Below are 24,808 nucleotides of genomic sequence, written 5' to 3'. Positions count from 1 at the left end.
CGTGGAGCAGCGGCGATGACGGCGTGAGTATGAGAGACGGAGTGAGAGAAGGGGTCGTATGTGGAGTGAAAGAGTGAGTGGAGATGGTGAAAGGTGAGAGGAGTGTGTGTTGAGGAGTGTGTGTGTTGAGGGTTAACATGGCAAGAGGTGTGATGCTATCGCATCCTCCCGATGCGATAGCATCGGGCCATAATCTAGTATCAAATAAGTAGACACATATTAATTTAAACAAAACAAGAGCGGCGACGCCATCTTGGATTTCGTGAAATCCCGCGAGATTCAAGATGGCGTCGCCGCAAGAACATGTCGCTGGCGTGGACGACTCGGGATCCAAAAAGATGGCGTCGGCGAAATCTCGCGAGATTCCGCCGATGCCATTTTGGATCCCGACGTCGTCCACGCCGGCGACATGTTCTTCCGGCGACGCTATCTTAACTATTGCGGGATTTCACGATACTCAAGATGGCGTCGCCGCAAGAACATGTCGCCGGCGTGGACAACGTCTGGATCCAGGTTGGCGCCGGCGGAAGATGATGTCGGGGATCGTGGAGGACAACGTCTGGATCCAGGATGGCGCCGGCGGAAGAAGATGTCGGGGATCGTGGAGCAGCGGCGATGACGGCGTGAGTATGAGAGACGGAGTGAGAGAAGGGGTCGTATGTGGAGTGAAAGAGTGAGTGGAGATGGTGAAAGGTGAGAGGAGTGTGTGTTGAGGAGTGTGTGTGTTGAGGGTTAACATGGCAAGAGGTGTGATGCTATCGCATCCTCCCGATGCGATAGCATCGGGCCATAATCTAGTATACTATATATGGTATATGCTGATAATTATGTGGCTCATATACGTGGGACTGTATGTATGACTTTACATGGGACTGTATATATATATATATGGGAATATATTTGTGCCATTTTGGTTGGTGGTGTGCCCCGAGATTTTTTACGTATAAAAAGTGTGCCGCGGCTCAAAAAAGGTTGAAAATCACTGTTGTAAGGCACCATTTCTGACTTTTTACAAGGATAAGGTAGTCCTTAGACCAGCTCCCCCCTTTCTGCCGAAGGTCGTGTCCTCTTTCCACATTAATGAGGACATTGTTCTGCCTTCATTTTGTCCAGCGCCAGTACATAGGGTGGAAAGGGCGCTCCACACGTTGGACCTAGTGAGAGCACTCAGGAGGTACGTGTCGAGGATCGCACCTTTTTGCCAGACAGACTGGCTGTTTGTGATCCCCGAAGGGCGCCGGAAGGGGCTCGCAGCCTCAAGGTCGACCATAGCCAGATGGATTCATCTAACTATTCAAGAGGCTTACCGTATTAGAGGCACACCGATTCCAACAGGGATAGGGGCGCACTCTACTCGGGCAGTGGGCGACTCTTGGGCACTTCGGCACCAGGCTTCGGCAGAGCAGGTGTGCAAGGCGGCAACCTGGTCCAGCCTGCATACTTTTTCTAAGCATTACAATGTGCATACTCAGGCTTCGTCAGATGCAAGCCTGGGTAGAAAAATTCTCCAAGCGGCAGTGGCGCACTTTTAAACAGGAGGGCATGCGGCTTGGATCGGTGAGTTGACTTCCCATCCAGTGACTGCTTTAGGACGTCCCACAGTACCTGTGTCCCCCAATGAGATGGAGAAACATGGATTTTTGTGAGTACTCACCGTAAAATCCTTTTCTCCGAAACGCTCATTGCGGGACACAGCACCCACTCTGTTAGCCAGTTGGCTCTTGTTTTGTTTAAATTAATATGTCTACTTATTTGATATAAGGGTGGTGTTTTCCTTTGGACATGTTGTACCTGTATTGAGGTTGATTTTGTTGTCATTGGGGGACACAGCACCCACGCTGATAGCCAGTTGGCTCTTGTTTGTTTAATTAGTATAATTCCTTTTTTTTAAAAAAGGTAGGGTGGTCCTTTTTCAGACATATGTATTCTGCGTTGAGGCTAATTTGTTTTGTGTTCTCCTACTGCTGTTGAACTAAACTGGTTTCCGCCCACAATCGGGGCAAGGGTGTATGTGGCGGAGGAGGAGCTAACTTTTTTTTGTATACTTAGTGTCAGCCTCCAGACGGCAGTAGCATACACCCACAGTACCTGTGTCCCCCAATGAGCGTCTCGGACAAAAGGATTTTACGGTGAGTACTCACAAAAATCCATGTTTCCGCGAAATTAATGAGCATGCTGCGTTTTTTTTACCGCGGGAAAAAAAAAGCATCATGCACAAAAAGTGCAGAATTCATTAAAATGAATGGGATGCTGCTTTTAAGCGTTTTTAAGATTTTTTTTGTAAAAACGCGAAAAAACGCTTACGTGTGCACATGCCCTTAAGCCAAGCAGCATGTAAGCTGGTCTGTGCTCTGGTCACATAGCATTGCTGTATATGCAGCAGTAGGATCACAGGCAAATGGCCATGACATGTCACATACAATCTGTGAATAAGCAGACAAGGAGCATAGACGTGATAGGGAGACAGAACACATGGAGCAATGACCGTTCAAATGAAACTTTTTTTTTTTTTTTTTTTCATTATTAGTGTGTGTATGTGTGTGCATATGTATGTGTGTGTGTGTGTGTGTGTGTGTGTGTATATATATATATATATATATATATATATATATATATATATATAATAAAATATTAAATTGAGGAAAGAATCCGCCTGTAGAATGGTCAGCTCTCTTCTTTACTTTTAACTTTTTCGCCTCTCTGGAAATCTGAAGTGGATGAAGGACAAGTCGTTGTTATATCGCTTTCCATACGTTCATTCTTTTTAACGCTTCTTTAGCACTTTTACAGTCTGGTCACCGAGCGTACCCACCTGACAAAGATGTAGTATGTATAATTCATGTGCGGATCAGTCCAGACAAAGGATTCTAATCAAGATGTGAAGGTGCTAACAAAGCAGAAATAATCCAAGGAGAGGCGCAGAGGTCCATGAGACATGGTCATGAGACATGGTCATGACAGCCACTAACTTGTTGACTACTGGAATAGCCAACTGGTCACCCTACCTATAATGTTTCAGGGGAAATATGCCATCTGTGTAAAGCAAAAACCGAGAAAATTGGGAGAGGATAAAATTTAGTGGGTCATACTGTGCAAATTTTTCCAAAGGTGAAAATGCAAGCAAATAATTTGTAAGAGACTGGGACCTGTCTAATTAGCATGAGTCCAGTATGTGGAGGAAGCCAATATGACCGTGTATTCATGTACCGGTTAGCTGTCTGTGATTTTGACCATCTCCACTTCCTTTAGTTAGAAGTGAACGAATGTCAGGGTCCATTTACAGTAAGCGGCGTTACACGGCAGCTCACTGGCAGTGTGGTAACCTATTTGCACAGGCTGGCTTGGCTTCAGATGCTTAAGGGAACGACCTCTGATAGGCCCTTCCGGTGTGTATAGGCTGCCATTATCTTGGCTGCACGTGTCCTGTTTAGAGAGCGATGATTTATGGGGGAAAACCAATTGATCGTCTCACCTGAGGAACGATCAAAACATTTAGGCTGCGTTCACACTAAGCAGTTATACTGCTGACTTAAACCACTAGGAAGCAGTCACTTGATGTCGCAGGGAACCAGCTGTTTCACCTACAAAGCTGCACGGCCATAATGATTATCGCACATTCCTATGAAAGCTCGTTCACTATAATGGTGCAGTGTAAATGCCCCTTAGAATAATAGTATGTTAAGTTTCTATGGATCCTATTATTTCTCTCTAGGTTTCCATTGCAGAGACTTTCTGTGCGATCTCTCGTAATTCATGCCTCCTGTTGTGTGCAAGCAAATGAATCTTGATATAGGAATAATTGCACTGCGCTAATCATACATATTTCCAATCCTCATGTCACAACTCACAGCGCTCTACCTTTACTGTATAATTATACATTTCAGATTCCTTTCATGTATTGTGCTGCTAATAAGTTTTGATGTTCTTTAATAATGGCACTAAGCAACCTGTGGCTTAACAGCTGTTATTGAGGATGACAGCCCCAAGCAAACCGTACTGTTGTTGGAAGCCATGTGTTTTCTGCCGCGGTCAAAGTAGGCTTCTGAAGCTTTGCGGAATGAATGATTCCAGCAAACTCTTTGTTCATGCAGGTCGTTTCCTTACTGTTCTTTTATCAACACACCTGTGCAAGTTCAGGGCCATTTGTGTTGATTCCCCTATAATTTTGGGTAATTGGGTTGAGGCCTCCTGCACATGCCTGGAACATAGCTCTGTTAGGGGAAGTGCAGATGACTATGTATTCTGTCATCTGGACGATTATGCAATCACACCCTGATCAACATTTTCTCCATTCTGTCATTCCGCGGATACCAGACTGAACTCGTATGTCATCCGACTGCAGTCCCCTGGTTTCTATGCACTTGTTGGCTTTCATAGTTGTGTGCAATCCCAATATCAGATCAAACTGGGTCGCAGGGCTGTGGAGTCAGTCTGTCGTTTTCGTGGTCAGTATAAAATGGACCGACTCCTAAAATATATAATACATTGGGTACAGTAGTACAATGCTGGATGTGCTGTAAATGTTTTCGTAAGGATTTGGGAAAGTTATGAAATGTCCTATCAATGTCTGTTCTGTTCCTGATGTAAAGATCTCGGCTGTTAGTGGAGATGAATCTGTGCTGCACTTTATGTATATGCTCAGTAGTGACCAGTGTTGTGGAGTAGTAGAGGAGATGAATCTGTGCTGCACTTTATGCACATGCTCAGTAGTGACCAGAGCTGTGTAGTAGTAGTGGAGATGAATCTGTGCTGCACTTTATGTGCATGCTCAGTAGTGACCAGAGCTGTGGAGTAGTAGTGGAGATGAATCTGTGCTGCACTTTATGCACATGCTCAGTAGTGACCACAGCTGTGGAGTATTGGTGGAGATGAATCTGTGCTGCATTTTATGCACCTGCTCAGTAGTGACCAGTGTTGTGGAGTAGTAGATGAGATGAATCTGTGCTGCACTTTATGTACATGCTCAGTAGTGACCAGTACTGACTGTGGAGCAGTAGTGGAGATGAATCTGTGCTGCACTTTATGCACATGCTCAGTAGTGACCAGTGCTGTGGAGTAGTAGTGGAGATGAATCTGTGCTGCACTTTATGCACATGCTCAGTAGTGACCAGTGCTGTGGAGTAGTAGTGGAGATGAATCTGTGCTGCACTTTATGCACATGCTCAGTAGTGACCAGTGCTGTGGAGTAGTAGTGGAGATGAATCTGTGCTGCACTTTATGTATATGCTCAGTAGTGACCAGTGTTGTGGAGTAGTAGATGAGATGAATCTGTGCTGCACTTTATGCACATGCTCAGTAGTGACCAGAGCTGTGTAGCAGTAGTGGAGATGAATCTGTGCTGCACTTTATATACATGCTCAGTAGTGACCAGTGCTGTGGAGCAGTAGTGGGGATGAATCGGTGCTGCACTTTATGCACATGCTCAGTAGTGTCCAGTGCTGTGGAGTAGTAGTGGAGATGAATCTGTGCTGCACTTTATGTACATGCTCAGTAGTGAGCAGTAGTGGAGATGAATCTGTGCTGCACTTTATGCACATGCTCAGTAGTGACCAATGCTGTGGAGTAGTAGTGGAGATGAATCTGTGCTGCCCTTTGTACATGCTCAGTAGTGACCAGTGCTGTGGAGTAGTAGTGGAGATGAATCTGTGCTGCACTTTATATACAGGCTCAGTAGTGACCAGTACTGACTGTGGAGCAGTAGTGGAGATGAATCTGTGCTGCACTTTATGCACATGCTCAGTAGTGACCAGTGCTGTGGAGCAGTAGTGGAGATGAAACTGTTCTGCACTTTATGTACATGCTCAGTAGTGACCAGTGCTGTGGAGCAGTAGTGGAGATGAATCTGTGCTGCACTTTATGCACATGCTCAGTAGTGTCCAGTGCTGTGGAGTAGTAGTGGAGATGAATCTGTGCTGCACTTTATGTACATGCTCAGTAGTGAGCAGTAGTGGAGATGAATCTGTGCTGCACTTTATGCACATGCTCAGTAGTGACCAATGCTGTGGAGTAGTAGTGGAGATGAATCTGTGCTGCCCTTTATGTACATGCTCAGTAGTGACCAGTGCTGTGGAGATGAATCTGTGCTGCACATTATGCACATGCTCAGTAGTTACCAGTGCTGTGGAGTAGTAGTGGAGATGAATCTGTGCTGCACTTTCTATACATGCTCGGTAGTGACCAAGGCTGTGGAGTAGTAGTGGAGATGAATCTGTGCTGCACTTTATGTACATGCTCCGTAGTGACCAGTGCTGTGGAGATGAATCTGTGCTGCACTTTATGTACATGCTCAGTAGTGACCAAGGCTGTGGAGTCAGGAAAATTGAGGAGTCGGAGGTTTGGCTTACCGACTCCACAGCCCTGTTTGTACATGCAGTGATTTTTGTTTTCCTAGGACATGTGCATGGCCCCAAAGAATAACATTGGTCCGAGTGCGATCTGATATTTTTTCAGATCGCACTGGGACCGAAAATACGTTTGTCTGCATGAGGCCTTACAGAGTCACTATCGAGGAACCCATAGAGCTGCCTGGGGCCTCTTTTACCTCTGCATGAGTCCATTTTCATACAGAGGCCATTTATTGTCTAATTAAAGAGGTCTAATACACCACTATATTGATTATTATTATTATTTTATTTTTTTTTTTTTTTTAAAACCATCCTTGGGATAGGTCATCTATATCAGATCTATAACGGTCCAACACCCAGCAGTAACCAAAATCAGTTGTAAGCAGTGTATTTAGTGTAGTTCCCCACTTTCGTCACTGTGTCTAGTGGCCGCCGTCAGGTGCTGAAGACCAGCGCTTATTCATCTGTATAGTATCTGCAGTACCTGGCAAGCACCAAACTGTGCCTGGAGCTTGGCTATTATGCTCCGTACACTGCTTCCATGCAGCCGCCACTGGATCTGATCTGGTAACATTTTGTTGTTGGGAGTGTAAGGTGTTGGATCCCTGTTGATCTGGTATAGATGCCGTGTCCTAACACTAGGTGATCTCTATAATACCAGTGGAAAAGCCCTTTGCGCATAAATAAACAACAACATATGGTCCGCTGTATAATGAAGGTATCGGCATCCAGTGGAACATCGTGCAGTGCAGGAGGCCTGGAAGGACACCCTGTATTTTGCTGTGCATAAGGCCTAATGAGGCAGAGGGCCACATATAATCTTTGCCTAGTAGGGCAGTTTAGATAGGGGGGTAAGTTAACATCATTTTACAGCAGCATTGAGAGCAAATCAAATCCATAAATTGCTCAGATTAAATTCTCACAATAGAAATCGTAAAAAGGCCTATTCAATAAAAGGACATTTTTTTTGCACTGGTCACCATGGGTTCCTCCGAGGTCTGATGCTGATCCAGAAGAGCAGTATGGCCATACAGTGATTGCCTGAAATATCCGTGACTCCTCTGTGGCCACCACCATTGGAGGCTTATAGATTTTCATCTTCGTCCAAGCCCTAATACAACCTGTGGACCTCATGGATGGAGTGTTTTCTCCTGCTCATTATTCCTTGCTTCATGATTTAGTGTGAAAAACTGGGTTCTGAGGATCGAGCCAGCCAGCATCTGATGACGTTATTTTCTAATATGTTGGCATTCAAGGCTTTAACTTGAAACCAAAATCACTCGTATGTCCAAGTCAGGAAGCCTGTCTGCCGTAGGCAAGAAGATGAAATATAGGGTCCCATGACTCCAGAATCCAGCGATAGACTTTGAATGCTACTCTGGAGACCTGTAGGGCTGTACATCAATACCATACATTTGGTCAATCCTGTTGGTCAATGAGAATTTTCTTTATATTCACTGCACTGAAGTAGTAACAAAATGATGGCAAAAATGCTGTTATTCTTTAACATTTTATTTGAGCACTTCGTCTAAGTTGTATCTTTCCAAAATCACCACCATAGCCCCATGTTCTTCTTGTAGAACCAAGTCTTCGATGAAATGTTTGCTAGTGAACAGACAGACGTAACATCCATCCTTGCTATTCTTGTATGTGCGCGCGTCCGGGGATGCAGGGTCATGGTGTTATTGATAGTATTATTACTAACATGCTGGCATTGTAGTAGGTGTGTAGATGGACCATGTATAATATACATAGTTCTGTAATCTAAGACCAGTTTTGGTGTACCGGTGGCAAACTGAATCTGAGTGTTGTGAGCCCTGTAAACTAAAGTCATGACCATAATGGCGCTGTGATGCCGATTGATATGATACCTGATGTGAAGGGATCGCTCAGTGGCTGATGAATACTCGCCTTATGAAATTCTCATAAAATGATGCCTTGTGTGCTTTGGGGTGGGATGTGGGGGTAGGATCATCTTGTTCTTCGCCTCTCACCAGCGTCTTCTGCAGGTCACTGATTCTTGCCTTCTTTTCAAAATTCCGCGCTGTTGCCATTATCATGTGGCGGTGTGGAATCTTAAAAAGGCGGCAGGTCGCTGAATAAGAGGAGGCTGTTGTGTGGGGCGTGGAGAAGGAGACCCTGCCCCCTAGTCCGACCCTGGAGCACAGAAGATGCCATTTTCTGAAAACTTCATAAGGTGAGTATTAACCACAGATCGGATCCATTCACATCCGGTATCCTATTAATCAGCATCACAGCGCCATTATGGTCATGCCTTTAGTTTATAGGGCTCAATCTGCTGACTGCTTCTCTTTAATTACTGGCAGAGGACATGTGGGCCACTGCATTGACTTCGGGAGAGAGTGGGAACAGTGTTGTGACTACTAGAAAGGAAAAAGGATGAGGAGGACACAGCGGTGACCAAAGGACTGGAGATGGAGACAGTGATTTGACATTTGACTTCCATGTAAACCCAAAGAATGCACATCCGATAAACTTGATCCGGGTTGTTCTCTCGCAGCAATTTTGCCTTTTCATCCTTGCTTTTATTTGTCTTTACTGTAATTGCTCAGGTTAATACAGATTTTACTTTCAGCTACAGCAATATTTATATTGCAGGTTTGTTTTATAGATGCACAGAACCATGGATACTGATCAAAGAACGATAATTGTTCCGTGCAGCTTTATTATATTTTGTGTTCATTGTATTTATCCTTTGTCTTTTCTTGCAGGTTATTTTGGTCCAGGTCAACCCAGGGGAAGCGTTTACAATAAGAAGAGAAGATGGCCAGTTTCAGTGCATTACAGGTCAGAGCTTTCCTCCGTCATTAGATAAAATAATTGTTTTCATATTTTCTCATTCATTTATCAGAGCATTGTGTTTCCTGCTCTGTTGGATATGGAAACCAGGCACGAGCCCCTCAGTTTTGCTTTCCCTCACCCCTTGAAATGGACCCCGTTTCCTGCCAGATGTCTACTAGACTATGGCCCCGAATCATCAACGCAATTTTGCCAGACTTCTAGTGTAAATTGCTTTTGAAATATTTTTCACAACTCGGACTTGTGAATTTTTTTTCTTGCAACTTTTGCTGTTTTCACTCCAGTTTCTCCCAGCTCAGGCAAAATGGTCAGAGATAGGCCACGTGTGCAGCTGGGGTATGAAACCACAACTAATCTAATTCATGACAGTCTATGGCATTTCTTACCCCAGAAGTCTTACTCCAGTCCAGACTGGAGTAAGAATTGTGGCAAGGTGCACAAGACGTACAGCTCCTAATTCCTTAAATGGTAAGCGCCTCCTAATGAATCGGGAGCGTCTGACTGCAGCACCCCCACCTTCCTCATACAAGACCAGCGAGAACATTGCCGTTCTTAATGAATCGGGGCCTAGTTGTGTGAGGTGGCTTTGTGCATTGTTCACTTTAGTGCATGAATATAAATGTGAGGGATGCATTCTGTATTATTTCTGAAGGAAAATGCTGTTGTGTTTCTTGAATGATCATCCTGTTTAGAACGTTTTTCATTCATGTCCCCCATTGTGTACAGAGCAGAAATATAGGAATGTAGGAGACTGACAGCAAAGTTGTTAAAGGAAATCTGTCACCCCATGTCACCCCATTTTAGCCCTATCAGCTGCCGGCACCGCCATCAGGGGCTTATCTACAGCATTCTGTAATGCTATAGATAAGCCCCCAATGTAACCTGAAAGATAAGAAAAAAGAGTTAGATTATATTCATCCCGGCATCCGGTCCGATGGGTGTCGTGGTCCGGTCCGGCGCCTTCCATCTTCATACGATGACGTCTTCCTCCTTGCTTCTCACTCGCATGCGCACTTTATCTGCTCTGTTGAGGGCAGAGCAGAGTACTGCAATGCGCAGGCGCCGGACCTCCCTGACCTTTCTCGGCGCCTGCGCACTGCAGTATGTTACTCTGCCCTCAACAGGGCAGATGAAGTACGCCTGCTTAGGAGCTGAGGGAGAAGCAAGGAGGACATCGTATGAAGATGGGAGGCACCGGACCGCAACACCCACCGCACCCGACCGCGCCCCCAGGTGAGCTTAATCGAACGTGTTTCTCTTATCTTTCAGGTTTCATCGGGGGCTTATCTACAGCATTACAGAATGCTGTAGATAAGCCCCTGATGGCGGTGGCCGCAGCTTATAGGCCGAAAATGAGGTGACAGATTCCCTTTAAAGGAAATCAGTCTTTGCTCTGTCTCCTCAGCGTTCATTTCAAAATCTGGCGCCTGCGCTGTACTATATTTTCTTTGGCATGTGCAGTTAGCGCTGCCCGTGCTGACATCACATCATTTCCTTCCTATCGCGCCTGTGTGGACGTGCGGTCCGAGCTCCCGCCCTGCAGTGTGAATAAATCAGAAGAGACTGCGGGGCGGGATCTCTGTCCGCGCGTCCACCCAGGCGCGATAGGAAGGATATGATGTGATGTCAGAGCACGGGCAGCGCTAACTGCGCATGTCCAAGAAAATATAGTACAGCGCATGCGCCAGAATTTGAAATGATCGCTGAGGAGGCGGAGCAAAGACTGAAGGAGGACATGTCTGATGGATGTGAGGCGTGTGTGTCCAAGGGGGAAAGACCTGCCCCCCGGTCAAACTTCAGGTATGTCTGACCAATTTTAAAAACACTTATTTCTGCAGTGGAAGGGACCCCAACTAAGAGCCATCTTGACAGAATGCAGCATTAGTGCTGCACAAGGTGGCTCTTTTACTTAAAAACGCCTGGGGGGGGGGGGACAAGTTACCCCGGTCAAACTTCAGGTATGTCTGACAAATTTTAAAAACGCTTCTTTCTGCGGTGGAAGGAACGCTAAATAAAAGAGCCACCTTGACAGAATGTAGCATTATTATTTATTATTATAGCGCCATTTATTCCATGGCGCTTTACATGTGAAAATGCTTATGCACCTTAGATAGTTGGTATATTCTTGATCACAGGGTCCAACCACTGGCAGCCATGGCAATTCTGAAATTTGGGCTGTGAATTGGCCTCTGAATGGGAGAGGAGGTGCGCAAGCTCTCGGCTGTCCAAACTATCCGCAATTAATTCCTTATCTTATGGATGGGGGATAACATTAATTTTCTGGGATTAACCCTTTAATAGCAGCTTTGTTTCCCAACTTCCCATACACATGAGCACTAAACTAAGGGTTCTTAATGGGATAAAATTTCACCCCAGAGACTGAAATGTGAACTCCCCAGACCTCATCTGTTGGGGGGCTGTCGGTGGGCCCGTACATATTAGATGGTCTTCTGGTCCTGTTTCAGTCAGTGGGTTTGGCGACCTTCTAACGTGTATTAGAGAAGTTGATAAGCAAGATTTTTTATTTTTTTCTGTGAATCATTTTTCTCCTTCGCCTCATTGGGGACACGGAGACTGTGGGTGTATGCTTCTGCCGCTAGGAGGCTGACACTAAGTGAAAAAAAAAGTTTAGCTCCTCCTCCGCAGTATACACCCTCGCCCCTATTGCTGGCGGAAATCAGTTTTTTGCTTAGTGTCCATGGAGGCACACGTCTGGTTTTTCTCTCCAGACCTTTTTTTTTTTTCGGCTTTTTCCCTTGAAGATGTGACAGGGGCAACGGATCCTATTGAAAGGGTCCGATTTCCCCAAACCAACAATGGGCGAGCATGTGCGAGTGTCCCTCCACGTATCCTCTCCCGCGTCGTGGGACACAATGTCGGACTTAGCCCTGTCTACCCCTAGGTATTGAAACCATGGGCTGTACAGAGACACAAGACTAGTAAGTGCGGCCCCCACTGCTCCACCAATGCTCAGACTGCGGTGCTGCAAGGTGGCGGACGGTCCCTCTCCTCACCCCCTGAAGGGGTTAGATGGAGCTAGGGTCCCTGCACCGTCCTATTTTTTTATCAAAGACCCCCTCACATACCTGCGCTCAGGCTGAAAAGGATCATCAGTGAGGAGCGGGTCTGGGAGGGCTCCTGCGAAGACTTCGGGCTGGAGCCCACAGCACGACCACTAGCCAGGCAGGAGAGGGCGCAATCCGTCAGGCGGCAGCCTGGGTCAGGAAAACCGGGCCGGTCAGTAGCGCCTTTTTTTTTTTAGTACCGCGCCCCCCCGGTCGGGTAGGGGAGAAATTGAGGCCGGAGCTAGGCCGCGGCTGGAAGTTCTGCCCCCCGGGGCCGCGCATCACTTCCGGCGGCCCGCCCCACACTGGGCGGCGGTAAAAATCGAGGCCCCGGCTTCGGAGCGCGGCTAGGCTGCAAGGCGGAAGTACCGCCCCTAGAGCAGTTTTTTACAGGCTGGCGCACACCACAGATGTCGGCGCGCGATTTAAAGGAAGCATCCAGGTCGGGGGGTGCAGGACTGGGGTAAGTGCTGCCCGAGAGGCCACGCTACAGGAAAAAACGAGGTGCTACGTCCTCCCCATATCCCCAGCAGCGGACAGATACAGCATGTGCGAAAAGGCAAAGACGCACACGTTCTGCATGCATCTCTTGTCGGGCTGCGTTTCCGCAGGCGCAGAGCAAGCGTTTATGCAAGGCCTGCGAATCCGAACGCGCCCAGGAGCCCTCCCCTGCAACCGCGACCAATGTGTCAAATTCTTTGGAGTGGGCCCGATCACTGTCACAGTCCATGGCGTCGCTTACGAGAGCAAGAGAGTCCCTTCAAGCCCCAGATAGGGACAGGGACAGTGGCTCGCCGCCTTTAGAGGGAACCTCCACCTCACTAGAGCCTCCGGCCTGCAGGGGCCGCTCTCACTCCAGGCAGACCCGGAGGAAACAAATCTACACGGTGTCGCCCAGTCCATCCGGTGCCTTGGCATCCGTAAGCTCTGTTTCTCCCTCCCCGTCACCAGTGGTTGATAGCGAGCAGACCTCAGATTGTGACTCAGACGAGCCCCTTGACCTGGACACTCCAGGGTCACGTGAAACAGGGGACAGCCTCATAGAAGCCGTCAATCAGACCCTGTGGACTTAGGATGATCCCGCAGCAGCTACGGGGCATAAGGTGGCATTTAAACGAGTGAAGCTGCGGCACAGAATTTTTTCCTCTCCCCCTCAGTTTGAGGACATAGTGCAGCGGCACAGAGAACGTCCAGACCGGCGTTTCTCGGGTCAAAAGGCACTCGAAACGAGGTATCCGTTTGCTCCGGACCTCGGTAAAAAATGGATGGAATCCCCAATAGTGGATCCTCCGGTTTCACGCCTGGCCACTAAGACCCTGTTATCTGTCCCTACTGTTTCCTCAATTAAAGATCCCACGGATCGCCTTATTGAGAGCCTAGCTCGTTCAGTATATGAGGCGTCAGGGTCTGCACTCGCTCCCTCGTTCGCAGCAACTTGGGTAGCTAAGGCTATATCATGGTCAGAAACATTAAACAAGGTCGCGCAGGAGCAGGATCTACCTGCAGAGATTTCGGAGGTCGCAGGTCAGATGGCGATGGCCGGAAACTATGTAATTAATGCATCTTTGGATGCGGCAAATTGTTCGGCACTTGCTGCTGCCAATGCAATCTCTATCAGAAGAGCCCTGTGGTTGAGGACATGGCGAGCCGATTCTACTTCCAAGAAGTCCTTGACTTCCCTGCCTTATCAGTACGGCCGCCTATTTGGGGAAAAGTTTGATCAACTTATCTCAGACTCCACAGGAGGAAAGAGGGGGTTTCTCCCTCAACAAAAGGTTAAACCGTTTTTTCGTCACCCGGTTCAGGCACGTTTTCGGTCTTTTCGCAACCCCGGATGGACTACGGGGCCCAATTCCGCCGCCTCAGGCCGCCCCAACCAGGATAGGGAGCGGCAGGTCTCATATAGAGCCAACCCATTGGGGAGAATGCGTGCTCAACAGGCCAGATCGAGGGGATCCAGATCCCAAAGATCATCGGCCAAATGACTCAAGGTCTTTACCAGATGACACCAGCAAAGTGGGCTACCGCCTACTCTGTTTTCACCATGTCTGGGCCAACGTCGCTCACGACGCATGGGTAAAAGAATTGGTGTCCTCAGGTTACAAAATGGAATTTATCAGAGACCCCCCAAAACGGTGGTTTTTTTTTTTTTTTTTTCTTTCCCGGCATCCCAGGGTAGATGCCCAGGCAAGGGCTCTATTGGGAGCCATCAAAATACTCCAGCACAACGGAGTCATTATTCCAGTACCGGAACACGAAAGGGCTCAGGGTTTCTATTCCAACCTTTTTGCAGTTCCCAAAAAGGACGGGTCTGTCAGGCCTGTGTTTGGACCTGAAGCTTCTAAACAGATTCATCAGGATCAGACATTTCCGGATGGAGTCTCTCCGTTCAGTCATATCGGCCATGTAGCAGGGAGAATACTTGGCCTCAATAGACATCCAAGATGCATATCTGCATATTCCCATTTTTCCTCATCAGAGGTTCCTATGCTTCGCCATCAACGGTCGACATTTTCAGTCTGTAGCGCTACCCTTCGGGCTAGTCACGGCTCCCAGAGTGTTCACAAAGGTTATGGCAATTGTCATGGCCATACTGCATTCTCGAGGCATAGTCGTCGTCCCTTATCTGGACGACCTCTTGGTCAAGGGCCCGTCAATACGGGCATGCGAGGAAAATGTCAGTATCGCGCTGGATACTCTTGCCCACTTAGGGTGGTTGGTCAATGCGAAGAAGTCATCCCTTGTGCCAGCTCAGAAGATCTCCTTCTTAGGAATGATCTTCGACACTTGCCGAGGATTGGTGATACTACCTCAGGAAAAGGTACTAGCTCTCCGGCAGGGAGTCTGGACACTTCGCCAACCAGTCCCTCATACCATCCGATCTGGGATGAGGATTCTAGGGAAAATGGTGGCAGCAATGGAAGCAATACCTTTCGCTCAGTTCCATCTTCGCCCCCTGCAGCACGCCCTCTTGTCAGCCTGGGACAGGAACCCTTTCACGCTCGATCAGCGGTGTTGTCTGTCCTCTCAAGTCAGGCAGTCGCTCGGATGGTTGATAACCAGTTCCTCTCTGACCCAGGGGAAACCCTTTCCCCCAGACCATTGGCTGGTGGTGACAACCGACGCCAGTCTCCTCGGCTGGGGAGCGGTGTTTCACCACCACACAACCAAGGGACGGTGATCGCCACAGGAGGCACGCCTCCCGATCAATTTATTGGATATACGAGCAATCCGGCTGGCACTGCAGAAGTTTCATCATTTTCTAGCAATCCGCCCTGTCCAAATTCAATCGGACAATGCCACGGCGGTGGCTTACATAAATCACCAAGGGGGCACTCACAGCAGAGCAACCATGCGCGAGGTGGGGCACGTTCTTCAGTGGGCCTAAGCAAACCACTCGGTGATTTTGGCAGTTCACATCCCGGGCGTGGAAAACTTGGCGCAGACTTTCTCAGCCGGGAGGGTCTTGCGTTCGGAGAGTGGTCTCTACATCCCGAGGTCTTTCAGCAGATTTGTCAACGGTGGGGAACTCCGGATGTGGACTTGATGGCTTCCAGAGTGAACGCCAAGGTGCCCACATATGTCGCTCAGGCCAGGGACCCGAAGGCAATCGCTGTGGATGCGTTGTTTCTGACATGGAACCAGTTTCGCCTCCCATATCTACTTCCCCCGCTACCACTACTACCGAGAGTCGTCAAGAAGATCAAGACGGAAGGGGTCCAGGCAATTTACTGGCCCCAGATTGGCCCCGTCGAGCTTGGTACGCAGATCTAATGCTGCTGCTCGCCGACGTCCCTTGGCGCCTACCAGGGCGCCCGGATCTACTCTCTCAAGGGCCGATTTGCCACCCGAACTCAGGGGCCCTGTTTGACGACATGGTCGTTGAATCTTGGATTCTAACCCAGGCAGGGTTCGGGAGCAAGGTGGTCGCTACAATGATTAGTGCCCGGAAACCTTCTTCAGCACAAATTTACCACCACACCTGGAAGGTGTTCTTCGCTTGGTGTCGAGGCCGCGGTGTTTCTCCGCTGAGATTTTCGATCCCCAACATCTTGGCTTTCCTCCAGTCGGGGCTAGACTCGGGCTTGGCCCCATGTTCCCTCAGGAGACAAATATCGGCCTTATCCGTCCTGTTTCAGCGCAGAATTGCTACCAATTTGCAGGTGAAGACTTACATCGAGGGAGTCTCCCACTTGGTACCTCCCTATAAGGCGCCTATGGACGCCTGGGACCTTAACCTGGTCCTAAGTGTTCTGCAGGAAGCTCCTTTTGAACCGCTTCAGGATGTCTCTTTGAGGTGCCTTTCCTGGAAAGTGGTGTTCCTAGTGGCCATCACTTCTATCAGGCGGGTTTCAGAACTGACGGCCCTATCCTGCCGAGCTCCGTTCATCACTTTCCATAAGGATAAGGTGGTGCTCAGACTAGCCCCTCTGTTTCTGCCGAAGGTCGTGTCCTCTTTTCACATTAATGAAGATGTTGTCTTGCCTTCATTTTGTCCAGTACCAGTGCACCGTGTGGAAAAGGCTCTTCACATGTTAGACCTGGTAAGAGCCCTTCGGAGGTACGTGTCGAGGACGGCAACCTTTTGTCAGACGGACACGCTGTTCATGCTCACCGAAAGGCGCAGGAAGGGACTCGCTGCCTCAAAATCGACCATAGCCAAATGGATTCGTTTGACTATTCAGGAGTCCTACCGCATTAGAGGCACACCGATTCCAGCTGGAATCAGTGCGCACTCTACTCGGTCAGTGGGCGCCTCTTGGGCACTTTGGCATCAGGCTTCGACGGAACAGGTTTGCAAGGCAGCAACCTGACCCAGCCTGCACACATTTGCCAAACATTACAATATCCATACTCAGGCCTCAGTGGATGCGAGCCTAGGTAGAAGGCTTCTCCAAGCAGCGGTGGCGCACCTTTAAACAAGAGGTGCATGTAGCTTGGATCGGTGAGTTAACTCCCACCCAGGGACTGCTTTAGGACATCCCACAGTACCTGTGTCCCCCAATGAGGCGAAGGAGAAACATGGATTTTTGTGATAACTCACCGTAAAATCCGTTTCTCCGCTCATTGCGGGACGCAGCACCCACCCTGATTGCCAGTTGGCTCTTGTTTTGTTTAAATTAATATGTGTCTACTTATTTGATACTAGATTATGGCCCGATGCTATCGCATCGGGAGGATGCGATAGCATCACACCTCTTGCCATGTTAACCCTCAACACACACACTCCTCAACACACACTCCTCTCACCTTTCACCATCTCCACTCACTCTTTCACTCCACATACGACCCCTTCTCTCACTCCGTCTCTCATACTCACGCCGTCATCGCCGCTGCTCCACGATCCCCGACATCATCTTCCGCCGGCGCCATCCTGGATCCAGATGTTGTCCACGCCGGCGACATGTTCTTGCGGCGATGCCATCTTGAGTATCGTGAAATCCCGCGATAGTCAAGATAGCGTCGCCGGAAGAACATGTCGCCGGCGTGGACGACGTCGGGATCCAAAATGGCGTCGGCGAAATCTCGCGAGTTTTCGCCGACGCCATTTTGGATCCCGACGTCGTCCTCGCCGGCGACATGTTCTTGCGGCGACGCCATCTTGACTATCGCGGGATTTCGCCGATCCAAAATGGCGTTGCCGCAAGAACATGTCGCCGGCGTGGACGACATCGGGATCCAAAATGGCGTCGGCGTAATCTCGCGAGATTTCGCCGACGCCATCTTTTTGGATCCAGAGTCGTCCACGCCAGCGACATGTTCTTGCGGCGACGCCATCTTGAATATCGCGGGATTTCACGAAATCCAAGATGGCGTCGCCGCAAGAACATGTCGGCGGCCTGGAGAACGTCTGGATCCAGGATCGCGGCGGCGGAGGAAGATGTCGGGGCAGCGACGATGACGGTGTGAGTATGAGAAACGGAGTGAGAGAAAGGAACGTATGTGGAGTGAAAGAGTGAGTGGACGTGAGTGGAGGTGAAAGGTGAGAGGAGTGTGTGTTGAGGCGGTGTGGTGTGTTGAGGGTTAACATGTGCGTGTGTGTGGTGACGTCACCGGTTACAACTGGACGGAAGTTGTTACAACCGGAAGCTGCTTAGGGCATTTATTTGATATAAGGGTGGTGTTTTCCTTTGGACATGTTGTACCTGTATTGAGGTTGATTTTGTTGTCCTCCTACTGCTTTGGTACCAAACTGATTTCCACCCGCAATAGGGGCGAGGGTGTATACTGCGGAGGAGGAGCTAACCTCTTTTTTTCCACTTAGTGTCAGTCTCCTAGCGGCAGAAGCATACACCCACAGTCTGTGTCCCCCAATGAGCGTCTCGGAGAATAGGATTTTACAGTGAGTTATCACAAAAATCCATGTTTTTCTGAGACCCTTAGGCTGTGTGCACACGTTGCGTTTTTTTGCGTTTTCGCGGCGGTTTTCCGCTGCGGCATCGCCACGAAAACGCATCCCATGCAGTCATGTGGGATTCCGCAATGCTGTGCTAAAAATCTGCAGCATGCCCATTCTTTTTGCACAATCGTGACGATTCCGCACCTATAGAAATGCATTGATCGTCTTACTTTCCGCATGTGGCTGTGCCCACCATGCGCAAAGTAAGCGGATCATGTGCGGATGGTACCCAGGGTCTGGAAGGGAGGAGACTCTTCTCCATGCCCTGGGTACCATAATCTTGTAAAAAATAGAATAAAAATATAAAATTGTGATATACTCACCCTCCCGCCTCTCACCACGCTCCCGGCATCTTCCGGTCCCAGTAATGCTTTGAGCGAATGATCGCTGATGATGTTGCTCTCTCGGGTTCTTCGCACAAAGCATTATGGATGCCGGGAGCAAATGGGGGGCCATCGGAAGGTGAGAATAACAATATTTTTTATTTTTTTTATTATTTTAACATCCTGTTTCCAAGTGATGCTAATCGCTTGGAATGCGCAAGCATTCCGTAAGCGAAAAACGCTTGCAAAACGCTTGTTTTCCGCGGGAAAAACGCATGTGAATTCGCATGCCTTTTACCCGCAGCAGGAGTGCGGAAATTTTGCAACGTGGGTACATAGCCTTAAGTTCACAATACGTAAACATTTTTGCTGTATTCTTTCAGGTGTTTATTCTCCATTTGCCAGAGAAAAACAAACACTTCAGACTCTGCCCCGTAACTCCTCTCCGGAAATGAATAATTTGTGTTTGCTTTTTTTCATGGTATTTTTCTCAGATTTCACCAGACACAGTAATTTGCCGTGTCTAACAATGACTCAAAGACGCTGTTAGCTTTTCTAGATTCCTAATTCTTAGTTCGGTTCCTTTTCTTCGTCTATTTAGTTTTGTGTTTTGTTTTGTTTTTTTTTTTTAACATGTGGAAGAATTAGTAGAAAATGTAGGAGATGGAGTCCACGCTGCAAAGTGAGGATTTTATTTTAGCAAGATCGACACTTGTCTGATAATAAAACAGATACAATACAGCACAAGATATGTGGTAGGAAGCGTCCGTGGGTTCTCTCCGTGGATCCGTCTTCTGTGCAGTGTCGGACGCTGTACTTTTCACTCTTTTTATATGTAGCTGCAGCCAACCAGGGGATGTCAGACATAATGAGGGGGAAAATACCGTAAGTTAAATTGAAGACACAAATTCCCTGTATACAGCTTGTGTTTGGCTGTCTCAGTAAGGCCGATTTCACACGTCCATGAAGCCTAAACCGTGCTCGGATCACAATTCCCAGCCTGACCGCTGGGTTTCTGGACCTAAGCTAAGAAGGGCAGGAGACTCGCCAGCTTGTACTTGTATCGTGATGGTCCGTGCTTCACATACCTACAGTGGGGAAAATAAGTATTTGATACAATGGGGTCCTAGGTTCAAATCCCACCAAGGACAACATCTGCAAGGAGTTTGTATGTTCTCCCCGTGTTTGCGAGGGTTTCCTTTGGGTTTTCTGGTTTCCTCGCACATTCCAAAGACATAGGGTACCGTTACACCTAGCGACTCACCAGCGATATGACGCGGTCAGGATCGCTGGTGAATCGCTGGGTGGTCGCTAGTGAGCTGCCACTCAGGCAGATCTCACCAGCGACATCGCTGGGGACGGGGATCGCTACTTACCTGTCAGACGCGGCGATCCTGCGTCCTCCCGCCCGGCTCCACGCGTCGCTCGTCGTCACAGCAGGAAGCGCCGCAGGAAGTGGACGACTAGGAACGGTCCAGCAGCTTCTCGCGCGATCAGCGATAACCAGCAGGGGAGCCGGTCGGAGGTAAGTATCACATGCAGCGATATCGCTAGCAATATTGCTGTAACGTCACAAAATCGGTGACTTTACAGCGATATTGCTAGCGATATTGCAGTGTGTAACACGGGCTATACTGATAGGGAATTTAGATTGTGAGCCCCAATGGGGACAGCGATGATATTGTCTGTAAAGTGCTGTGGAATTAATGGCACGTTATAAATTAGTAAAATAAATACTCTGCCAATTTTGCAAGTTTTCTCACCTACAAAGAATGGAAAGGTCTGTAATAAAATTCAAATTAATTATGTAAAAATCATACAATGTGATTTTTTTTTTTTTGATTCTGTCTCTCACAAGTGAAGTGTACTTGCAATAAAAATTACAGACCTCTCCATTCTTTGTACCTGGGAAAACTTGCAAAATCGACAGTGTATCCAATACTTGCTTTCCCCACTGTATGTCCCATAGACTTTGAATGGTGGGCAGTGTGCTTGCTCTGTCCAAGTGGGGGACACTGCATTTCTGCTCCCATTATTCATAGAGGTCCCAGCGCTCAGACCCCCCCCCCCCCCCCCAATAATCGGCAGCTTATCAGCTATCACTAAATATGGGCACAACATATTTTTAATACTATATTATTAACATATGTTCATTCAAGCATTGCTGAAATACTCTGTGCTAATAAACTTATGTACACAAGCTCTGTGAGCCTCTTTGTGCCTTCTATTAACAAATACCATTTTTTTCCACTGTATTGCTGTGAAAGCTGGATAAGTAAATGTATGTACATTTCCCCTTTCCTATCTCTTCATCTGTTTGCATTTCAAACCTGCAAATTATTCTGTGAAAGAGACGCTTTATAATAAAGCCATCCTTGGTGGGAGTTACTATAGATCTGGTATGTATTTTAATAAAAAAGTAAAGTCTAAATATTAGCTGGAGGGGTGACAGTATGATAAATAGCTGTCGGCAGAGAAGACATGGCTACTAAGCCATTACATTAATCATTCTGCAGGATGCATACTGTATGCCCACTGCACCGTGCGCGGATGCCGCTCTTTTTCATTATGCTTCAATTGTTGTTTTTAATGAGGAGCTTATGCATTACAGATGCTTGTGTGGTACGCCTGCAATGGGGACAGGGCTCTGAGCTCACTATATATGGGCTTCATCACTTGTTGTGTCCAGTGATCTATGCCTGTTGTGCTTTGCCATTTATCCTCTTTAGATTGTGAATTTTAGTTGTTTTTTTTTTTGTTTTTTTTTTAATAAACTTGCAGTTGCTCATTTAGTTCCAACCTATTCTGCAGTGCTGATATTAAAGGGAAACTGTCAGCAGGATCAACCCCCTTCCCTAAGCCGTCTATATGGGCATGTAGGTCATAAGAAGCTGAATGAAATGATACTTTGATAGCTGCAACCCGATGTTTTATTCTAGGAAAATCCACGTGTTTCTTAATATGTAAATGAGCTGTTACGATCTATGGGCCGGTCATAGATCTCCCTGAGGATCCGCCTCCAGAGATTATTTTACATAAAAGAGGGAGTTACCAGTGTGATAGATCAGGAGAGCAGCCTGTCAGTTATTATATCTCATACTGGTAATTATTTCATGAGTTTTTCACAGATAGACTCATACCTATTATAATCTATTCGGCTGTTTACATGTTCGTGGATTTTTGTGGACCAAATGGTCTGCACTAGGGAAGAGTGGACCTGTGGAAATTTGGGTTCTGATTTCCAACCCAAACTTTATTCCAAAGCTTGTTCCGAGAACAAGAACTGGACCCGAACTTGGACCAAAACCCAAACCCTGTTGAAAACAATAGGTACACAAACTTTTGAGCTGGAAAATTGTCTGTCTCTCTGTCCAGCACGAACCCATCACATTTAAGTTCGGATTCGCACTTCTCTAGTCTGCACAAAATAATGTCCATTTTTGATCCAAGTTACTGAACAAACTCGCCAAAGAAAGTTTATGGATCCATAAAACAATTTGGCCAGCACTTGGATGCCATCCGTGTGCTGACTGTTTACTAGGAGAAGCTTGAGAACATGCCATCATGGGGGGGGGGTCAAATAGGAAGTGGTAAAACTAACACTGTGACCAAAGTCTGATTAATCTCCTGCTGTTTTTTTGTGTTTTTTTTTTTTTTTTGCATACGGGAAAATTTGCAGACTTCTGAACGAGCCATTGGAGTAGGGCCAGATGGTGTGACTGGCCGCACGTAGTCCAAACGTCGCCCACCACGATGGACAATTGCCACACAATTATTTTTGTCCCAGTCATGCAGCTGTTGGTTTCTTCATCCATGCTACGACTCCCCCCTTCTGGCTGTACCTCTAAAGTGAAGGAGGCGTCCACACAGGTTTTTCCTGAACTGGATGTCATAGAGATGCGATACACACAGGTCACAAGCCGGCCAACCTTGGGCTTAGTTTTATCCATGTTAATGCGATGTATGTGAATAGACATGACATTGTCAGTTTGTGCCGCCTCGTGCTTTAGTGCATATAATACCTTCAGCTGCTGTTTGTAGGACGGAAAATGGGACTTTCAGTAAAACAATAAAACTAATGAGAAAACATGAGAACCGACAATTATTTTCTGGTCTAATTTGCCACTTCTAGTGATTGTCACTGTGGTTGGACCCCCAAGGATTAGACACTGCTGCCATATAACCCCTCTAAAGCGTTTGCATAAAATATAATTTTTTCTTGCACATTAAATGTTTATCAAGCAGTCCAGAAATAATCCAGCTGTGAGGAAAGCACCTCGAATATATCCAGCGGCATTTTCTGCGGTTGTCTAGTCCCCGGTGTAACACTAAAGTGAAGTCTTTCTAGGACCTAATCATACGTCTCACTGCTACAGTGATTTTCTCTCCGTGTTAAATAATGATGTTCTTCTGTCTGAACATGCATGACTTTACATGACTCCTCTTCTGTCACAGATTTTTATTCAATTCCTTAAAATGCTGAATTCCACATTGTGCAAACAAGCTTTTTAGTGGGAGCAAATCTTTTTTTTTTTGGTCTGTATTTTTTTTAGCAGGACAAAAGGTTAGTATGCGGGAATACACCGTCGGAGACCTGTGAAAGGTTTCCTCACCCCCCTCCCTCCCTTCGTGATGTGGGGGTCCTGAAATAGCCCTATCGTCTCTCTTCTAGCGAGTGGGGCCGTATGAATGGGCACCATTTGTAGCTGAATAATCCATTCATGAAAATCTGTGTGCTGCGCTCCTCGTGAATGGAAATGACTCATCCAGGGCACAGTCCCAAGCCTCCGCTGACAGCCATTAAGCGCTGCTTGACATCACAAGGAAAGCCATGCAATAGATGGATTTGGCCAGGAGGAAACTGCCACACATCCAGAAAACCGGGACAGGAAGGAGGGGGGGAGACACGGCATGCAAATCAGGATGAGTCATTTGTAATTAAATCCTGAAACCGTCATTAAGCATCTTTATATGAAGAGGCGGTGACCAATTTTAACTACAGCTCTTTCAATAAAGTGAGGTTCTGTAGTAACTTAATTTTTTATTTTTTGTGATTACCTGGGTGTGAAGGGAAACTGCTTTTGTATTAGCTGAAGTGGTTGATTGACCTGAGAAACATAGGGACACCCTGAATCTTTTCGTCATGCAGCATCCTTTAATGATCATCTACAGAGTGGTGCCGATATACATTACGGCTGGTGCAGATTTACATTAGGCGGAGGTGTAAAATATTCTAGATGTTACATAAATGATGACACTTTTTTGGGGGAGTCTAAATCTGCCGACCATCTAATGTAAGGCTACTTTCACACATCAGGTTTTCGGCGTCAGGCGCGATCCGGCGTCGTGCCGGAGCGCCAGATCCGGCAAATATTTCGTAAAACCGGATCCGTTTTTCTGCCGGATCCGTCTTGTTCTTGACAGACAAAACTGGATCCGTCTCATCCGGTTAATCCGGTTTTTGTTCTGTTTTTTGACGGATTACGCCGGATCCGGTTTTTAAAATTGACCCTTGTGGCCTTCCGAACGGGATTGGCTGCTGGAAAACTATATATAGCATGTTCCTTCAGCCCTTCTTTGACAGGTTGTAGAGGAGAAAGTGCAGGTTGGAGATAAGAGCAAGTTACTGGCTAAGATGGATGTTGTGATTGGAAATATTTTGAAGAATTTGGCGGATTTTACAGCGGAGGCGAATCGTTTGAGGGTGATTGTTCTGGAGAAGGAGAGAGCGAGACAGCAGCGCATCAGGTATCGTAGACGACGTTTGTGGATCCACCCCATCACAGCCAAGAGAATGACGCGTGGGGTCTATTCTACACTCTGCATGGACCTTAGACGAAACCCGAATAAATTTTT

At 47.3% G+C, this 24,808-nt stretch overlaps 1 protein-coding gene across 7 annotated transcripts in view; it reads left to right on the top strand.

The window, feature by feature from the left end:
• FNDC3A (fibronectin type III domain containing 3A) overlaps window positions 1-24,808 on the top strand; it is a 344,582-nt gene that overhangs the window by 177,408 nt on the left and 142,366 nt on the right. For all 7 annotated transcript variants that reach the window (XM_073546112.1, XM_073546108.1, XM_073546110.1 and 4 more), the window contains one exon: window positions 9,077-9,152. In XM_073546112.1, the coding sequence (XP_073402213.1) occupies window positions 9,077-9,152 (76 nt within the window). The remainder of the gene's footprint in view (window positions 1-9,076; window positions 9,153-24,808) is intronic.

Source organism: Dendrobates tinctorius, unplaced genomic scaffold, assembly GCF_039654945.1.
Source record: "Dendrobates tinctorius isolate UK_male_01 unplaced genomic scaffold, ASM3965494v1 ptg000145l, whole genome shotgun sequence".
Taxonomy (NCBI): domain Eukaryota; kingdom Metazoa; phylum Chordata; class Amphibia; order Anura; family Dendrobatidae; genus Dendrobates; species Dendrobates tinctorius.
The sequence above is the reverse complement of the archived record's forward strand: the minus strand, read 5'-3'. Positions and strand labels throughout refer to the sequence as shown.